Source organism: Daldinia vernicosa (assembly GCF_022497035.1).
Source record: "Daldinia vernicosa strain CBS 139.73 unplaced genomic scaffold F5Y00scaffold_26, whole genome shotgun sequence".
NCBI classification, from domain to species: Eukaryota; Fungi; Ascomycota; class Sordariomycetes; order Xylariales; family Hypoxylaceae; genus Daldinia; species Daldinia vernicosa.
Window position 1 is genome coordinate 254217 of NW_025953942.1, and position 18011 is coordinate 272227.

Consider the following 18011-nt stretch of genomic DNA (forward strand, 5'->3'; position numbering starts at 1 on the left):
TAGATTAGGTACTTACATGGTAGTATCACCTTTGAAGCTCAATCTTGCCAGACGCTTTTAGCAAGTAGAATAATAGTTTAACGCGACCTGACAGAGGAGATAGGTACCCAGAGGTAGGTATATACAAAGTATTATCCATCTAAATGTAAGCCGCTGGTAATGTCTCCCCACCTAGCTCGCAGCCTATCAATAGGTGGACTAACTCTCGGTTTCCAGGGTCCCGTCATCCCGCACACAGGCAGTTCGTCCTGAGCAGCAAGAACATACGTGGCGCTGGATTTCCACACCACTTGTGTCTGCAAACCTTCACTTTCCGGGGCTAATGGTACCGCGACTTTGGCTCCTTGACGATCCATGTGACTTAGCAGCCGCACTAGGATGAAAGCAGTGTCATCAGCCCTCAGCGTCCATGCATTGTTTGGATATCCTAGCATAAATATCATATTCGGGACTCCATCGAGCATCGCGCCATTCCAGACCAGCCTTTTGCTCCACGACATTGAATTGCCATTGACCTTAATCTGGATCCCTCCCCCAAGCCTCATACGGAACCCTGTCGCCATGACGATAACATCAACATCCACAGATTGACCATCTTGCATCAAAATACCTCCTTTGACGACATTTTTAATGTTACCAGTCATTACCCGTACGTTTTCAAGATGTAAAGCAGAGTAGAACTTTCCATCGGGATCAAGACATAAACGCTGCTCTCCAGGGTTATACCGCGGCTCAAAGTCGAAACTTGGATCGATCCATTCTGGTAGTCGTTTGGCTGTCTCTTTCAGAAGCATCTTCTTGGACATGTTAGGGAAGAAGGCACAAAATAAGGCTGCTATATGAAGGGAAATCGTGTTGAGAAATCTTCTCGACCGGGCGACCCACTTTAGGGGTAAGAATTTCTGTAGCCATCCTGAACCCGCCGCGACAACTACATATGTTGGGCTACGCTGAATGAGTGAGATTTGCATGGCCTTTTTCGCAAGGTGTGGAAGCATAGTCACGGCAGTGGCTCCGCTACCTATGACGGCGACTCTCTCGCCTTCGTAGTCGTAATCGCGAGGCCAAAACTGGGGGCTGATAACTCTCCCTTCAAATAGTTAGATGCTGGACTTAGGGCCATAAAGGCGATTCTTACCGCCAAAGTTATCAATCCCGGGAATTTCGACAGAAGGTAGGCTGTTGTGGTCGATATGACCCGTACCAAGGACGATGAACCGTGCTATGAAACGTATCAATCGACCGCCGTGGTCAACAGTCAGCTCCCAACGGCTATTTGACGACTGCCATGATGAAGACAAGACCAAATGACGTCTTTTAATGTATTTTTCGAGTTTGTGGGCTGATATAGCATCGTGCATATATTCTAATATCTGTGGCCCATCACCATAGAATTGCTCAAATGGCCAATCGTGCCATGCGAATCCGTATGAGTAAAGATCTGAATCAGATCGAACTCCAGGAAACCTGAATTGGTCCCAGGTGCCGCCGATTTGATCACGGCTCTCGAGAACTATGAATTTAGTGCCAGGACATTCTGTTTGTAGTCTATAGGCACAGTTGATTCCAGAGATACCTGCACCAACAATGATGACGTCGAATGTTTGATTGGAGTCACCCGAAGCTGTAGCCATTGGGAACGTATAAGTGACAATACCTAGGTACCTCGAGGTGAGTAGGTAAACTAATACGTAGAATTGTAACGAATATGGTGAACACCAAGGCAATCGACAAATAGTGCTAATACGTCGCCCATATAGTTTTCATTATCTCCTTTGCATTAACTACCATTTCTTCATTGAGATATTACCCCATTTCTTCATTGAGATATTACCCATTCCTTTCCAACATAATACTCATCCCTCCTACTGTCTCAACTTCTCTGAGATGAAGTGCCAAGATGCTGTGCTACCAACTGACGGAGTGTTGATGAAAAGCTCCTCCACTCCGCCCCTCTCTTGACCACACCATCTTACATGGCCAAGTCTACACGCCCGGGGTATCTATAAAGTTATAGGCATCAGTCACTCTACAATGTAGCAATTGATCCTACATTGAAGCAAACCAATGGTACGCTCGTCTCTCTTTATGCTAGTGGGGCTGGTCGTCTAGAGTTGGCGATTATGGAACGTCAAGTTCTAGGAGAAGGCTACCTGGGAGGTGGTCACCGATATTAGATTGACCGAGTATTATTCACTTCCCTTCCGTTACACGGCGATTCACAGGACTTCATTATCATTTATTGGATACGAGTTTTGGACGTCACCTTTGCCGTCACCTCCAATGCATCTCGCAAATATTGTCCGGATATGGACAGACTAGGTATATGATGTAGACTTGACTAATTCCCGGAATTGTGCACATGGATTGTGATGGCAGAAATATATAGCAATTGATCACTTTATTGGTACTAACTACACTTGGGTTAATAGGTGTTGGTATTTAGTGCTCTACAACTTGACTTGCTCTTCTGTATCAGCAACAATCTAGCGGTTAGATTCCCTCCCCTAATCATGATCACCCACGCCATGATTTTGCTATTACTGTGTTATCTATGTTGACCGCTTCTGTTGTACTAGATTTGTTGTACTAGATTTATGTGCGCAATGGATGCTATCTACGACTATGTCATTGTTGGCGGTGGAACAGCTGGCTTGACGCTAGCGGCCAGACTCTCAGAGAATCCTAAGATAGCCGTCGCTGTCGTGGAGGCGGGGACCTATTACCAAATAAACCATCCAATTTTCTCAACCGTCCCTATGTGTACTGGTGGGTTCACGGGCTCATCACCCACCGACATGAACCCGGGCGTAGACTGGGGTTTTATTACCACTTCACAAAAGGGTGCCGGTAACAGGGAGTTGCACTATACGCGGGGAAAGTGTCTTGGTGGAAGGTGCGTGATAGCTTCAATGTCATATGATTTTGTAAAGTAGAAATTGACGTCCTGCTAACGCTGAGATGCCACTGACAAGTTCTGGGAGAAATGCTATGATGTACCTACGCCCTGACAAAGGCTCTCTTGATCAATGGGCGGAGCTAGTCGGGGATTCCACATACGCGTTTGAAAACATGCTGCCTTACTTTCGGAAGAGTTGCAAGTTTACCCCAGCGGATCCTAGTGTTTTTTCCGGTGTGGAAGTCATGCCAGGACCTGGAAACGATGCCTTCTCGTCAGAGAGCGGCCCGCTACACGTGTCATACGGCAATAACGTCCGACCATTCTCTCAATGTCTTGGGCGAGCCTTCAGTCAGATTGGAATCCCAACCATCGGAGATTTTAATAGTGGTAGTCTATTAGGCTCCCAATTCTGTACGTTTACTATCGATCCTACCACAGCAACCAGAAGCTCTGCCCAGACCTCATTCCTGGACCTTTGTCAGGCTCGACCGAATCTCAAAGTATTCCGTGAGACGCTCGCTAAGCGGGTCTGTATTAATGGAAACAAACAGGCCACCGGTGTTCAGATTAGTTCCGGCCTAGTATTAACGGCTCGACGTGAAGTTATTTTGTCTGCCGGCGCTTTCCAATCACCACAGCTCCTCATGGTTTCCGGGATTGGTCCAGCAGACACTCTCAAAAGGTTAGGTATTCCGGTTATTGTGGACAGGCCCGGAGTCGGACAGAATTTGACAGATCACATAATGTACGGGCCGTGCCACCGCGTTAAAGTCCAAACTATATCAACGGTCGTAGCCAACCCTGCCCAAATTGTCCCGTTGCTATTCGACTACGTTAAAAACGCAAGGGGTCCTTTGGCAAACCCGGGTATTGAATACGTGGCCTTTGAGAAAATACCCAGGCATCTGATATCCGAAGAAGCTTCCGCTAAGCTCTCCCAGTTACCTCATTCATGGCCTGATATGGAATACATATCAATGGATTCGTATTCGGGTGATCTCTCATCTCCATTGTTCAACTTACCCAATGATGGCCATAATTACGCCAGCATTCTAGTTTCTCCATGCGCGCCGTTATCACGCGGTAGTGTCACTATTACCTCTGACGATACGGCAGATCTCCCGGTCGTGGATCCAAACTGGCTATCGGACCCCATTGACGCCCAGCTAGCAGTGGCTGGGTATAAGCGGGCGCGGGAGCTTTTCTCGTCATCAGCCATGCGAGATATCCTCCTGGACTCAGACCCGGAAAAGGAATTCTTCCCCGGTCTTGACACTGTGAAGGCCGACGAAGAGATTCTGCACACGATCCGTAATACTATGACCACTATCTACCATGCCTCTGGGACTTGTCGCATGGGGCGCGCCGGAGACCCCACTGCTGTGGTAGACCCGCATGCTAGGGTTTTCGGTGTAGAGAGACTGCGTGTCGTCGACTCAAGCGCTTTTGCCCTATTACCCCCAGGCCATCCGCAGAGTATGGTATATGCACTGGCCGAGAAGATTGCCGAAGAGATTCAAAACGAGGGTTGAAAACTCTTCTAACGGTTGCCAAGGTTAAAGCTGATTGTGCCTAGAGGAGAATCGAAGATATTATAATTGACCAAGGCTCGAGGGTTTTGGCTTAGAGTAAAGTCACCCCTTGCAGTTTAATTGAATGAAACATACTTGATATACTTTCTAAAATTTGTTCTCCATGCAGGCAATATGCAGAGTGGATGAGGTCTTGATATATTATAGCGGTATGAGCCATGATTCCCTTTACCTATCAACTTGGTAAAGTGTCAAGCGTATATCAAACCTTAGGTACCTAACCTAGGTACTTCCTATATATTGTAAAAAATTATTAATATCAGACCGGTACCGCCCTCGCACGGGCTGATATTAGTCTTGCCAGCGCAAAGTATCGTTACGGCTGCAAGAAGGGAAGCTCTTCATCGACCAACTTTGAGTCTCAATTCAAGCCTACATTCGAGGCTGAAGGGTCTGTCGAGCTCGTCGCTCAGTATGGCGTGCTAGTTGGTCTGAAACTTGCCATCACTACTTTCAACGGCTGCACGAGGTGCGAGGGAGCTATTGGTGTCGAGGCCGTTCCGTCGATGAAGGCTGCCGCAGTGTTGGTGGTTCAAGCCAGCTATAACGAAACCAACAACGAGATCTTCTTCCCGGCAATCTGCACGTACAAGAACGCATTGGCAGGCGCCAAGGTGTATCTAATCGAATCGGACATCGAAGCCGGGCTGGCTATCCTCAAGTCTCCCGATGTCGAGTACAGCATCACCAACAGTGAAGTCGACGACTGCTACGTTCTCTTCCTCTTCCTAGAGATCGCGGACCGCGTCGACGGCGACTAGGCCGACTACGGGGAGGATGCTGATGAGGAGTACGAAAGCAACGCCATCCAACTTGAATTCGACGACTCCCTGGTTGACGCGGAGGGCGAATTGACTCTTAATAGCAACGATACGCTCTCGTACCAAGACGAGGAGGCTATAAATAACTTCGACGAAGTCTTCACCGACGACAACGAAGGGGACGTTGAGGAATGGGATGAGGACTCGGATTACCTCAATAGGTTCGGCGATTACTACGATGTTTGTTATTGATGGTGATGACGAGGGCAGCTCTTAAACGCTCGGGAACCGATTGAAGGCTGATATTGCCGGAAACTAATCGAGCGAAGGTGTCACGGAGTATTTAATTTCTATGTTTATTGTCCATCTACTGCCGGAGTGGGCAACAGATACTTGTAGCGAGCGGAGTAGGAGCACGTAAAGGATGATTGGGCAAATAGAATATTCAGTCCAAATCGTTTTGACAATTCCAGAGTTTTGATTCTTCTAAGAACTCTCACAATTAGTCTTGCGTCTTGAAAATGAGTGCAATTAATAGATAGGTAGGTACCGAAAGTTATATTTAAATTCATCCTAAGAGGTCGGTGGTATAAAATAGTCGTTTGATTAGAAGCTCGCGCTTATATCTCGCCGTACTACTTCATTTCAACATCTACAATATCCAGAGTTAGCTAATCCTCAGCTTCGTTTGCTTTTCGGTGGTAGTTTTTTCTTCTAGAAGACCATTTGATTATAGATGTTGCTTTCTATTAGACGGAGTTTTCAGTAACCCGCGTAATCATTCCAAATCACTCCATCGAGCGATAAAATACTCGAAATCAGACTTGAAAGACATGCTCGCACCCGTCCCAAGTCACAAAACGACTCGTCGTCATAATCTCGGAATAACGACGCTTACCAACGGTAAGCCTGCGGGAACTGCCTTCGTAATTGAGCAATAGCTATCCCTGTAGAGGCTATAAAGCCTGACAAAATCCCCTGTATCACTGATTTAGGTCGATGGCACCTTACCAGTCTTGCAGTAATGGTTTCTTTTCTCTCAAGAAATAACCTGTCTCCGTAAACCGTTTACGAATTCCCTGTCTCCGTACTTCCCAGACTTCTCCCGCGCTTTGTCGTCAGCTTCTCGTTCTTGACGCTCCTTTTCTGCGAGTGCTGCTAAGCGCTTCTCCCGGTCTTGATCGAGTTCAGATGCTGCCTCTTGCATAGCTGCAAGCTTGCGAGCTCGCTCTTCTGCGGCTGATTCTGCGGAGCTGTCGGTACCGGCGACCTTATTATAGCGATTATTGCTGGGTCCATCTTTGTGTGGCCGTCGATCGCGGTAATCACGGCGGTCACTATCATTCCGATCGTTCGAATACCGTCGCCGGTCTCGCGTTCGTTCCTCAGAATATTCTCGCCGTCGGCGATATCCGTCGTCCTTAGTATCGCCACGATGCGGACTTCTTGATCGACCTCTGTGTGATCTATCGTTATCTCGGTATTCACCCCTTGAGTCTGATTCCCTCCGCTCAGGTCGCTCGGCATAGCGTTCTTTCTCTTTCCTTAAACTGTGGCGATCTCTACTTTCGGACCTATCCTTCGAATCAGCCCGGCGACGCCTGTGCCGTCGTTCCCTTGATTCATCTCTTTCCCTCGAGTCGGATCGATGATGTCGGCGGTGGCGATGTTCTCTGGAATGCGATCTATGCCTATGCCGTCTTGAGTGTCTCTCCTCCTTCTTGTGCGATGAATGTTTCTCATCTGCTTGTCCCATCGATGCGAGTAGTTGTCTTCTCTTAATAGGATCGTTCATCATAGCTTCGTATGCCGCCTGTTCTTGCTTCTTAATGGCTAAAAGAGGATCTTCTCGAATTTTTAACGCGGTATCTCTTTCCGTATTCGCATTCTGTAGGGCCATGAAACTCTCTGGGCCTGCAGTCTTCTTGAGATTTTCATGATCGGACCCCTTAGTTAGAATGTTGTCGATGCGTCGCTTTCCAAGTAGATAGCCCTCGAGCTCTTCAGAAGTACCATTTTGGCCATCGCTAGGGCCCTGGTACATCCAATCGACGCGATCAACAACTTTACGGCCTCCGGAGATAGCAAGTTGCTTTTGGAGTTCTTCTTTGGCGCGCTCTTCCTTAATCTCTTGGATGCGAGCTTCGGTCTTCTTGCGCTCTTCTAAAGCCTTTTGCTCCTCCTCGTAAACACGTCGCTGATTTCGGAGGAGGGCAGGATGGTAAGATTTTTTTAGTTGCAACGACATGTTGGCGACTTGGGCGATGCAAACGTTGGGGAGAGCGATAGAATATTGTAGATTAGTGATGCAAAGTTGAAGTGGATGGATTTATTGTTTGTCTAGTCGCAAAGATGGATCTTCCATATATTAGGTAATTAATTGCCACCTAAAATCCCCAGCCAATCTGAATTCGCTATGACAAGGGTTCGTCTTAGAGTACCTAAGGTAAGTGCACAGGCCACATTATTACCCAAAAAAATGGTAAGGGGCACCTTGAAGTCTTGAGCTTAGACCGATTTTAGCGAAATTCAACGAAATATTGCCAAAAACGGCTTCGTGCTTACCCAAAAAGGTTAAAGTTTACCTTTTTATAACGAATTACGTACGTGGTGACGAAGCCATAAATTTTATGAATATAGAGCAGGTTCGCTATGGCCAGGTTTTACTGTAGTGAGTCACGGGTGTTGGCCCGTGTTCTGTTTAAGTAGTGGGGTTCCATACAAACACAGAACCTTTTACAACCTTAAGTACCTCACAACGCGTACTCGTATTGGGTGGTACGTACCTATCTATTCAATTGGCAGGGCAGCAGCAGGGGTCACTAGTACCCAAGTACCTACCCCAGAAAGCCAGGCAGCCCCACGTTGTAGATTCCCCCAGTGATTTAAAGCTCCGATAAGATAAAGGTATCGTTCCGCATCACGTCGCAGTATGAAAGCATAACCTTAACAACTCCATACAAGAGGCTCTATAAAAAGCAGCTCGCGTTCCTCGTAATTCAACTATTTATCTACTTCAAGCCACACGCATACCACACGCATACATATTCTACAACTACATTATCTACTACGCCGAATACCGTTACGATGTCTGACGACGAGGATTTCATGCAAGAGTCCGATGAGGAACAGTATGTACCTCTACCCATCCCCATTCAATTAACAGCTCGCTAATAGCTAAACTTCGCAGGTATGACTTCGAGTATGAAGACGAAGATGGCGTCGAGGACTCCGGCGACGTTGATATCGATAATAAGTACTATAATGCGAAGCAGATCAAGGATGATGATCCCGAAGAAGCTCTCAAGGAGTTTCTGGGCATTCCCGAGCTTGAGACCGAGAAAGGTGACTGGGGATTCAAAGGACTGAAGCAAGCTATCAAACTAGAGCTTCGACTTGGAAGATATGATCAGGTCAGGTCCCCTGTTAGCCAAACGATCCTCACTTTCAGCAGTTGACTAACTAAACCCAGGCCGTAGAGCACTACACTGAACTCCTCACATACGTCAAGTCTGCTGTCACACGTAACTACTCCGAGACATCCATCACAAAAATGCTAGATTATATCGAGAAGGAATCGGAGAACGAGGCAGCGCGAAAAGCCGTGGAGCAATTCTATTCCTTGACACTGAATTGTTTCCAGACAACAAACAACGAGCGTCTGTGGCTCAAGACAAATATCAAGCTAGCGAAACTTCTGCTTGATCGTAAAGAATACCTTGCAGTTACTAAGAAGCTCCGAGAGCTACAGAAAGTCTGTCAACGAGAAGACGGCACGGACGACCCTAGCAAAGGCACTTACTCTCTAGAGATATATGCCCTCGAGATCCAAATGTATGCCGAGACACGCAATAACAAGCAGTTGAAGGTCCTCTACCAGAGAGCGCTTAAGGTACGCTCTGCGGTACCTCACCCGAAGATTATGGGCATCATTCGTGAATGTGGAGGCAAGATGCATATGAGTGAAGAAAACTGGAAAGATGCACAAAGTGACTTTTTCGAGTCATTCCGAAATTACGATGAAGCCGGTTCCCTACAACGAATCCAGGTCCTCAAATATCTTCTCCTTACCACCATGCTTATGAAGTCCGATATCAACCCTTTCGATTCGCAAGAGACAAAGCCTTACCGCAACGATCCTCGCATTGCCGCCATGACCGAGCTAGTAGATGCGTACCAGCGAGACGATATGGAGACCTACGTCAACGTCCTACAGAAGAACCAAGACATTTTGGCCGACCCGTTCATCGCGGAGAATATTGATGAGGTTACCCGCAATATGCGTACTAAAGCCATTGTCAAGTTGATCGCACCCTACACGCGCATGAAGCTTGCTGGGATTGCACGACAACTCAAGATATCGGAGGCAGAGGTCCAGGATATCCTCGGTTTCTTAATCGTAGATGGCAAGGTCAAAGGTAAAATTGACCAGCAGACTGGTGTGCTCGAAATAGGATCAGACGGCGATGCCGAGCGAGTACAAGCTATGGATTCTTGGGCAGCATCTGTGGCGGGCCTCTATACGACCTTGTTCAAGGATGGCGAGGGCTTTCGAATGGCCGATGTCGGTCCCCAGGCAGAGGATGCAGCATTAGCCCCGATTTTCTCTACAGAAGGCGCTCGACAGAGAGGGCTTGTCTCCAAGGGTAAGAGGGCTAACAAGAGTCTCTTCGGCTAGGCGCCACCTAGTGTTACGGAAGAGAAAAGTAATTAGGACGCCGTAAGGCTTGGATTGGCGGACGACGTATTTTGGAAGTGGCTGCAGTGATCAACACCTCTCACTGGTTCCATTCTTTCATAAACTCCAGCGAGATGTTTATGGTTGCACGATTACCCCATACCCTTTGCATGCTCGCACATCCTTTTGTGTATGCTTTGTTTCATGCAATACGTCTTGTCCAGATAGGCAGGTGAGAGAGTATCTGCCTGATACTATGATTAGGATGATGGAATCCCTTAGATATGAATAAATCCCCCAATTATGGATGATAAAATTCAGACTTTCCGCTTACGCCAATGTAAAACTGACTATTACTGGTCGTCTAAGAGACTATCAAGTTAGCTTTACCTCAACCTCTTCTTGCCCCTATGTCTTTTATTCAGCGCGTGTAAGAATACGAGTAAAGACAGGGAAACTAGCTTCTTAAATAAGGAGGAACTATGAACTTTTCGAGATCAAGTTATTGAATATATAGAAACTCTTTATCCTCGGTGTCCAGTTGATCCCGGGATATGGCGGCCCGGATAAAGAGTACACCTTACCAATTATTCACAAACTCCTGTTTCGTCCAATCTTCCCCTTGAGAAGTGTCTTCCTTCTTCGACCAGTATTTTTCCCAGCCGGAAGGGTCGCGGTATAAACCCGGTAAAATCCACAGGAGAATGGCCAGCCCAACGACAGTTACCACGGCAAGCTTCAGTGGATCAAATTTTATGTTACTTGTACTTATATCCCCGTTTCTTGTGGCGCTTCCGGCATGTTTATGACGCGTCTCATTTTTCCGCTGTCGCTCCTCGGATCGTTTGAATAGGACGCTGCCGTCGAAGGCCGTGCAGATGTCTTCGCTGCTTACGATACCGTTATGGTGTCGAAGTGCAAGGTATAGGGCCAGCCCTATAATCAATCGTCAGTACCGATATAATAAATAATATTATAATCAGAGAAAGGATAAATAAGTAACTAGCTTACATTCTATGGTAGTGAGGCTCCGGTCGTGGAAGTTAGACACGGACCTCTGGTCTTTCCAGAAACGTAGGATGTCCCAGATATCCATACCCCCTTTGTTGCTCTTGTCGTATTTGGCCAAGATGTTCTCGCAAGCTTGATTACCCCTGGCCTGCCCCTTTTCATCGTAAGAGGCGTTGCCAATACTGTGTTTTCCGTGGCTATTACTGTCGTGGCGAATTCGGAGCAGCAGGTCAGGGACATAATTGTCCCCAGTAGGATATGAGAGAATCGAATGGAGCATAGCCGCAACCAAGCATGAGTACGTAATTCCCCATCCTAGAAGTTCTGTCAGCAAACTGTCAATGCCTAGGTAGCTAGAAACCTCAAGACGTACCTAACTTCCTATAGCCCCTATACGTATCCCCTGGCCAGATAATTCCATCTTTATCAGCGTCAAAATACTCAGCGTTTTGCCGCAGTATATACGCCGGCTCATAGGTGGCTGTTGAAATATTACTTGTGTCCTTTTGTTCTGGCAAATCCCACGGAATGGCTCGAATAGGAGGAATGGCATCACTCGCACAATATTCCGCTTCTGATTTCTCTAGCACGGGCACCTTGGCTGTTTTTGGCGTTGTCTTAGCATCGGTGCAGTTGGGTTTCTTTTCATGAGGCGTGCGATGGATTCCTTCGGGGGCGGATACTCGTCTTCTCCGTGGACCGGAATCTACCTGCTGCGACAACATATCTTCTAGGGACTTTCGACCTAGCTGGCCGTGGATTGTCTCAGACGGGTTATTTGGTAAATCTCTATGTCGTGTGCTCAGTCTGCGTCTCCTCAGGCGTTGGAAGTGTTCAGTGTGTTCGCTAGCTGGTCTTTTGGCTTCACGCGAGCGCTTCATGTTCACCATGAGAAACGTTAGAGTTGTTGGTATATTTTATTAGGTATGTGCCTATGTGTGTTCTTTTATAGACACGCATAGTGACTATTTATTAGGGATGCATCTATTACCCCTACAAGGCACCCTGACTTGATTTATAAGCCAATTTGCATCTCTTATGACATAGGAGAACCTTAACAAGCTTTCTTCAAGCTTTTTAGATAGAGACTGGTATCCGAGCCGCCGGCGCCATTTAGGTAAAATCTTCCGTAATGATGGCATTATTAAGAGTGTTAAAAATGGGGCAATATCGTCAGGAACACTTATTAGAAATAAATATCTATTCAATGGGAACGTTTCCATGTCTGCATGTGTCTAGATCACAACAGATAATAACGGTAAGTTCGGTCCGGCGAACTCTAAGATGCCTTCGCATAGAAGACCAGTTCATGGTAGGTTTATCATAAAGAAATGGCACCTTGTAACTCGAGTCATGTCTAATCTGATTCCCCTAACTCATAGATCTCCGTACGCATATTCAGTAACCATAATCCATAATCTCACAGTGTACCAACCCTCCCATCCTCTGTAATCTTCAGGATGTGTCCAATCCGACTAGATTGGACCCTTTCCCAAAGTGTGCCTAATCCCTCCTTAATACCCTTCTCGTTCTCGCGTCTGAAGAATTCCTCCGCACTCCTAATACGATGAGGATGGATCTCATCCAGCAACTTATAGTCCCTTTTCAAGACACCCTTATTACCGCCAGAATTCTGGAACGTAGTCCAGAACCCCGAGAAGTTCTGCTTAAGACTCAACGTCGCTGGGTCGTTCGGATCCGCATTGTACCCCGCAGGAAGCGAAGAGTCTATCCCCTTCCACACATTGGCGAAGTATTCGTCGATGCCGACGTTGATGGCGCGAGCTGGGTGTCCGGTAACCTTTTCGAAGGCTTGGGCTAGCTCATCGCGCCCGATGTGGCCAATCGCGACTTCAAGTTCGAGACCATTCGCTCGTTCAGGGTGGTCGAATAACCATTTTACGTAGTAACCGCAGTCGTCCAGGGAAACATAGGGTACAGCACCGTCTCCCAGAGGTAAGCGCCATATAGCCACGCCATCCTCAACAGAAATGGTCATAGGTGTGTTGTAGGAGATAGTCATCTCCATATACGGGCCAGTTGTAAAAAGGGCAGCCTTCATGCGGTGCTGATTTTCGCGGTTCTGCTGTAGAATCCACTCGCCGATACGCCCTTTGCCATCGTAATGACCAGCTCTGCCCGTACCTAATGATTAGCATGCAATCTGCATAACATTCCATTAAGTGTCATACGGCCCACATCAGGGGTTCATAATTCTGTAATTAACACCGTAGATACTTCGAAGGATAGAAGCCTATAACGAAACAGAGAAAACTGACCTGAACTCGGGTCTATAGCCACTCTTCTTATAAGCGTAATCAAGGTTTCCGAAGACGAAGAACTGCACACCCTCTTCAATAGCTAGCTCGTATGCCCTAATAGACCAAAAGATCTCGGTCTTCTCGCCGGAGTTGAAGCCGTCGATATTGACGAACGCGCCCCAGGCACCGCGGAACGTAGCCCGTAGGTTGTCCTCGGACGCAAATGTGCCTATAACGGGTTCCACTTTCCCGAAAGACTGGAGCTTTCGGAAGCGGGAGCTGGAGGTGTCACGCGTAAGTGCTCGGATGGAATAGTTTCCGGATTGCAAAAGATCCCGTACGACAGGGATACCTTGGGCGCCGGTGCCGCCGACAACTGCGATTAGACGAGCTGAAGACATTATGGAATAAAATAGTATCTGGAGTAAGTGCTTCTTGCTTGAAGACTGTATGATAGATGTTGTGTTGTGTAATGAATTATATTCCAGCAAGTTAGCCAGGTCTCTCAAAACCCTCACACTTTATATCTTTTGCATGTCGCCCTTCGATATCCTTTTGTCATCATATTGAGTTTTTACCCGTCATTATGTTAATCGTAGACGACCAATAAATGGCGTTTTTTAGTGTGGCCGAGGCTGTATTTTCTGATTATTCTATCACGGTGCCACCGCTGTCAGTAATCAGGCACCCGAACCCCGACGTCAACTATTAATTAAAACTAATTGCTGATAAATACTATTTAAATATACTTTACTGAGATTACCTGCAGGAGAATTTTGATACCATCAACACATGGAGATTTGCGTGGCGCAGGAACTAGTTTATCATATACGCATATCCAACCAATCCAATGCGGGTTGTCTATTTGATCAGTAAACATATTTACTTGTTCAACTAATACTACGTCATCCTCAAAGTATTCATTTCAAACTCCATGTACAAGATTACTAATCGATTAATGTAATATATTCGAGTCCCCTTTAGAACTCGGATGTACTTAGTCGATACTTCTAATATTAGCATCCATCTAACATACCTAAGTCTCTCCATCCTCATATCTCCTGACCACTTATCACTAATATTCAAAGACTAATGTTCGTCAAATCAAGCCCACTTAGAGAAATACCCCTGAACGAAAGTTATGTCCAGGGTCTCGCAGTTCTAGAATGTTATTCCTGGATTAGTAGCCAATCTAAAACCTAGTCTGTTTCCCGCCTTCTTAACCGCGAGAAGAAAATCTCAAAACGGGGTATTCGTCAACAACAAAAAGTCTATGTAGAGTACTCAGTAATGATAAAACGTTTCGTCCTCGCAACCCTACTCCGAGCCCTAGAAGCTTATAAATCGGCTGTAAACCTCACAGCTTGAATTTCTTGGCACACTCGATTCCCTCGGCAAATGTGCCTACTCTTGCGTCGATTGCGTAGCCCTCTGCTTCGAGCCTCTTGCATTCGTCGTAGAGGTTTGTCAGCGGGACTAGGAAGACCTCAATGAACTCATCCTCTTCTAATTCGGGCTGTAGATTCTGGTTCTCGGGAAGACTCATGTCAACAGTGACGTGGACCATTCGTAAATTGGTATTGCAGAATCCGGGATCTGTAATATTCCGTTAGCAAGCTACTTGTTATCATAGACTATCATGTAAAGACTCGGTGGAATAGCACAAAGTGGTATCCTCCTTAGCGGTCCATGAGTAAGTGTCCTTTGGATATTATTTGATACTTATGACAAGTAGTCTTCGCAACTAGTCCCATGTTCCTCGAATAGTACATGTCACAATAATAAAGAGGTACTTACCATTGAACATCATAGGCGAAGTCTCAGATACCTTGGCCACGTAGCCAGTTTCCTCCTTCAGTTCGCGAATAGCGGCCTCCTCGACAGTCTCACCTTCGTCAATAAGACCGGCTGGAACCTCAATGGTGACCTTGTCAATAGGTGCTCGATACTGAATCGTAAATGTTAGCAGACGTACGAATATATCCGAGATTTAACCGACAGAAAAGGGGGATAAAACGGAGCCCCTTATAAAACGGAGCCCCTTAAGCACGGACCCAAGACGCGTGTTACTCTGGCGTGAAGTCTCAGATTTCAGAGACGAGGAGAAACTCCAATCACTAACCTGTTTCTGAAGGACAATTTCAGGCCCGGTGGGCTTCTCTAGGATGGCAACAATCCCGACGCCATCGATTTCACACTTCTTGGACCTTGTAGTACGCTCGGCTGACTCCCAAGTACGCGTTTGGCGTTTCGAATCAGTGTAAGTTAGCCTGGACGTATAATAGTGTTAGTAATACAAATTGGGAATAAATATTGGACACTTCATTTATGCCTACTTGACAAGTTTGGTCCAGACGGCGTCGCCATTCGCCTATGGCAGTGTTAGAAGATCCAGTTCAATTCGGGCAACGGGGCGGATAACTTACGAGGGGTTCTGTGGCCAGAACCTTGGCATGTTCAAAAGACATGATGGATCAAGTAATTCTGTTGACCTCTATGTACGTGTGACTTGACGATAGGAAATTCGGGGCTTTTTTTTTTTTAATATTATTATTGTTATTATTTTAGAGTACTGCAAAGAAATGCAAATAAAAGTACAAGTTGTGCGTCCGCTTGATGCAGCCTTATGTTTTTGCTACTGGGCGTCACCGATACTTTGCCAGCTGTCATCTCAAAACCGCCAGGTGTAGCCATTAGACTAACCGCCATCCGCCATTAGGGGGCAGATACTTCTTCATTGGTATCTTCGAGATGAAGTTTCTTGATATCCGGGACTCCCTCATCTCCATCCTTATCCATCTCAGTTACATCGTCTGCGATCTTAAGCTTCTTGATATTTGGCATTCCGTCGCCGTCGCCATCGTCGTCATCGTTTAAAACTCTTCCGCCTTCATTTGAGATGTCTGGCTCAGAGATATCGTCATCGCGGGTTTCCTCTCGATATTCCTTGAATGCATCGTACTTCCTTACCAATCCATCTCCCTTCGTAGATTCCTTTTCCTTGGAAGTGCCATATTGCTTTGTGCTCGAGGGATCCTTGTAAGCGTTGTGATGCTTACTCTTACATTCTACATCATAGAAGAAGAGTTCATCATCGGGAACTTTCGACATATCAAGATCATCTTCCGTCATGCCGTTGGTGTTGTATGGCTTATACCAGGATGCTTTGCTGACTTTCTGGCAATAGACTATCTTGTCCGTACCGTCTCCCTTCCCATCGTGGTGGGTAAGGTGATGGGGGAAGTATCTCTCGTGAATTTCCTTGTTAAAAGAGAGCTCATCTTCGACATATTCAATATTCTCTTGGCAGATCTTTTCGCCTTTTTTGTGAATGATAGCTGGATCAAGCGGGTAACAGTCGAGAAAAGCTTCTCGGAAAATATCGAGGGCTCGGGCCAGAGGCTGTCCAGGAGGAGCTTTTTCATCCGGATGCAAGGCTGTGTTGAGGAAGATCGCGCGCGCGTGGAAAGCTTTGTAGGTAAAGGCCCACCATGCCTTATCATTAAAGGCGGTGGACCAATCGAAAGAATTCTTCGCTCGGGCGAAGAATTCTTCTGGCTCCAAAGAGTGGCAACATTCCACATTCTCCGCCGCAAATTCGTATATGTCCGCAAGGGCAAGGCTGATGATTAACGGATTCTTTGTACCTAGATGACGAACTATACTTTTCGAGATATGAAACGAGTGAGGGTGGTGAAGTAGAAAGTGGTATTTCTTCACTATGGAATTATCCTGGGGGTCATACTCTTCTTGAGGTTGGGTTTCCCATTTTAGACCTCCGAGGAAGTCCAAGAACATTAGGTGACGGAGATGTGGTACGTACTGACCCTTGCGCTTGGGTGCCATATTGTCGACAAGCGTCGCAAGAGTAATTAGTTGGGGTGTGTGAGGTAGGGTTGAGGTAGAGTTGAGGTAGAGTTGAGGTAGGTAGAGGGAGATGGTAGATGATTTGATATGAGTAACGCGCCAAAGAGGAGGTAGAAAAAAGAAATTATTAATTCCAAATTTTGACGGTTGGTGTGGTGGTGTTTGTTAGAAAGAATGATGTCGGCCGAATTCTTAGGGCATTGAGCTTCAGGTGGTAGAATAGGCAGGTAAAGACTTGGTAGATGGTTGCCTGGTAGATGGTTGCTTGGTGGATCTTACTGAGATACACGGACAGGTGACAGGTGTAAAGATACCGTACCAGATGATGAGGTACCAAGTGGCATGCAAGTGGGGGAGAAGGATAGTAAGTACATAAGTCAAAAAATCAGTGCTGCAGATATCGAGGAGTTGGCTCAATGGTCAGGACCAACAGTCAGTACGTATGGACCACCATACATGCTTGAAAAGAAGAGGGGTTCGAATCCCCATGATGGAACAAGTTTCTGATGGTTTTCAGGTTGTATTCACACTTTTCGACACTTTATCTGCGAGAACTGAAGGGTATAAGGTACGGCCCTTATCGCTTCCATGTGTGAATACAATTTGGGAATCTGAAGAACTTCCTCTCATCATCAGGGCGGTGGGATGACCAAAATTTTTTGATACTTTTTAATAAACATCTATCACCAACGACATAATCCAACGACATAATACCAACAACATAACTAGAGGTTATCCCCCGGGCAACACAAAAGCCTGAGGTTTACACCGCACCATGTTTCTATGCTATTTTTATTTTTATTACATATTAGTGACCTACCCCTTATTAAACTAAAAAGCACCTTTACGATAGCCCGAGTTTATGTACCGCTATTATACGGCTAGACAATACTTCCAATACCCACGAGACCTAAATAATAATGAAGCCTTAAACATGTG

At 46.3% G+C, this 18011-nt stretch overlaps 8 protein-coding genes across 8 annotated transcripts; 2 read left to right on the top strand and 6 right to left on the bottom strand.

Annotated features, from left to right (window-relative positions):
- Positions 1–131: 131 nt before the first annotated feature.
- On the bottom strand, positions 132–1634 carry F5Y00DRAFT_270189 (putative flavin-binding monooxygenase; the record flags this gene model as incomplete). Its single annotated transcript, XM_048012581.1, has 2 exons — positions 132–1090; positions 1139–1634. 2 exons carry the CDS (start codon positions 1632–1634, stop codon positions 132–134), a joined length of 1455 nt encoding a protein of 484 aa, XP_047864385.1.
- Positions 1635–2496: 862 nt separating this feature from the next.
- Positions 2497–4434, top strand: F5Y00DRAFT_270190 (choline dehydrogenase; the record flags this gene model as incomplete). Its single annotated transcript, XM_048012582.1, has 3 exons — positions 2497–2896; positions 2976–3121; positions 3152–4434. Exons 1-3 carry the CDS (start codon positions 2598–2600, stop codon positions 4432–4434), a joined length of 1728 nt encoding a protein of 575 aa, XP_047864386.1. The 5' UTR covers positions 2497–2597.
- A 1271-nt stretch (positions 4435–5705) lies between these two features.
- On the bottom strand, positions 5706–7768 carry F5Y00DRAFT_86183 (Pre-mRNA splicing factor-domain-containing protein). Its single transcript, XM_048014261.1, has 3 exons — positions 5979–7768; positions 5806–5907; positions 5706–5738 (listed from the first exon to the last, which is right to left on the bottom strand). The coding sequence occupies exon 1, from the start codon at positions 7501–7503 to the stop codon at positions 6295–6297; it is 1209 nt and encodes a 402-aa protein (XP_047864387.1). The 5' UTR covers positions 7504–7768; the 3' UTR covers positions 5706–5738; positions 5806–5907; positions 5979–6294.
- A 393-nt stretch (positions 7769–8161) lies between these two features.
- Positions 8162–10249, top strand: F5Y00DRAFT_238397 (PCI-domain-containing protein). The gene is made up of 3 exons (XM_048007961.1): positions 8162–8386; positions 8446–8668; positions 8728–10249. Exons 1-3 carry the CDS (start codon positions 8343–8345, stop codon positions 9931–9933), a joined length of 1473 nt encoding a protein of 490 aa, XP_047864388.1. The 5' UTR covers positions 8162–8342; the 3' UTR covers positions 9934–10249.
- On the bottom strand, positions 10088–11834 carry F5Y00DRAFT_270196 (Caleosin related protein-domain-containing protein; the record flags this gene model as incomplete). The annotated part of the gene is made up of 3 exons (XM_048012583.1): positions 10088–10869; positions 10945–11259; positions 11318–11834. 3 exons carry the CDS (start codon positions 11832–11834, stop codon positions 10514–10516), a joined length of 1188 nt encoding a protein of 395 aa, XP_047864389.1. The 3' UTR covers positions 10088–10513.
- Positions 11835–12364: 530 nt separating this feature from the next.
- Positions 12365–13606, bottom strand: F5Y00DRAFT_253409 (NAD(P)-binding protein; the record flags this gene model as incomplete). The annotated part of the gene is made up of 2 exons (XM_048010048.1): positions 12365–13079; positions 13224–13606. The coding sequence occupies 2 exons, from the start codon at positions 13604–13606 to the stop codon at positions 12365–12367; spliced, it is 1098 nt and encodes a 365-aa protein (XP_047864390.1).
- Positions 13607–14245: 639 nt separating this feature from the next.
- On the bottom strand, positions 14246–15760 carry F5Y00DRAFT_238398 (MutT/nudix family protein). The gene is made up of 5 exons (XM_048007962.1): positions 15632–15760; positions 15542–15576; positions 15328–15475; positions 15003–15153; positions 14246–14801 (listed from the first exon to the last, which is right to left on the bottom strand). The coding sequence occupies exons 1-5, from the start codon at positions 15671–15673 to the stop codon at positions 14563–14565; spliced, it is 615 nt and encodes a 204-aa protein (XP_047864391.1). The 5' UTR covers positions 15674–15760; the 3' UTR covers positions 14246–14562.
- A 160-nt stretch (positions 15761–15920) lies between these two features.
- On the bottom strand, positions 15921–17051 carry F5Y00DRAFT_262557 (uncharacterized protein; the record flags this gene model as incomplete). The annotated part of the gene is made up of 1 exon (XM_048011398.1): positions 15921–17051. One exon carries the CDS (start codon positions 17049–17051, stop codon positions 15921–15923), a length of 1131 nt encoding a protein of 376 aa, XP_047864392.1.
- Positions 17052–18011: the final 960 nt, after the last annotated feature.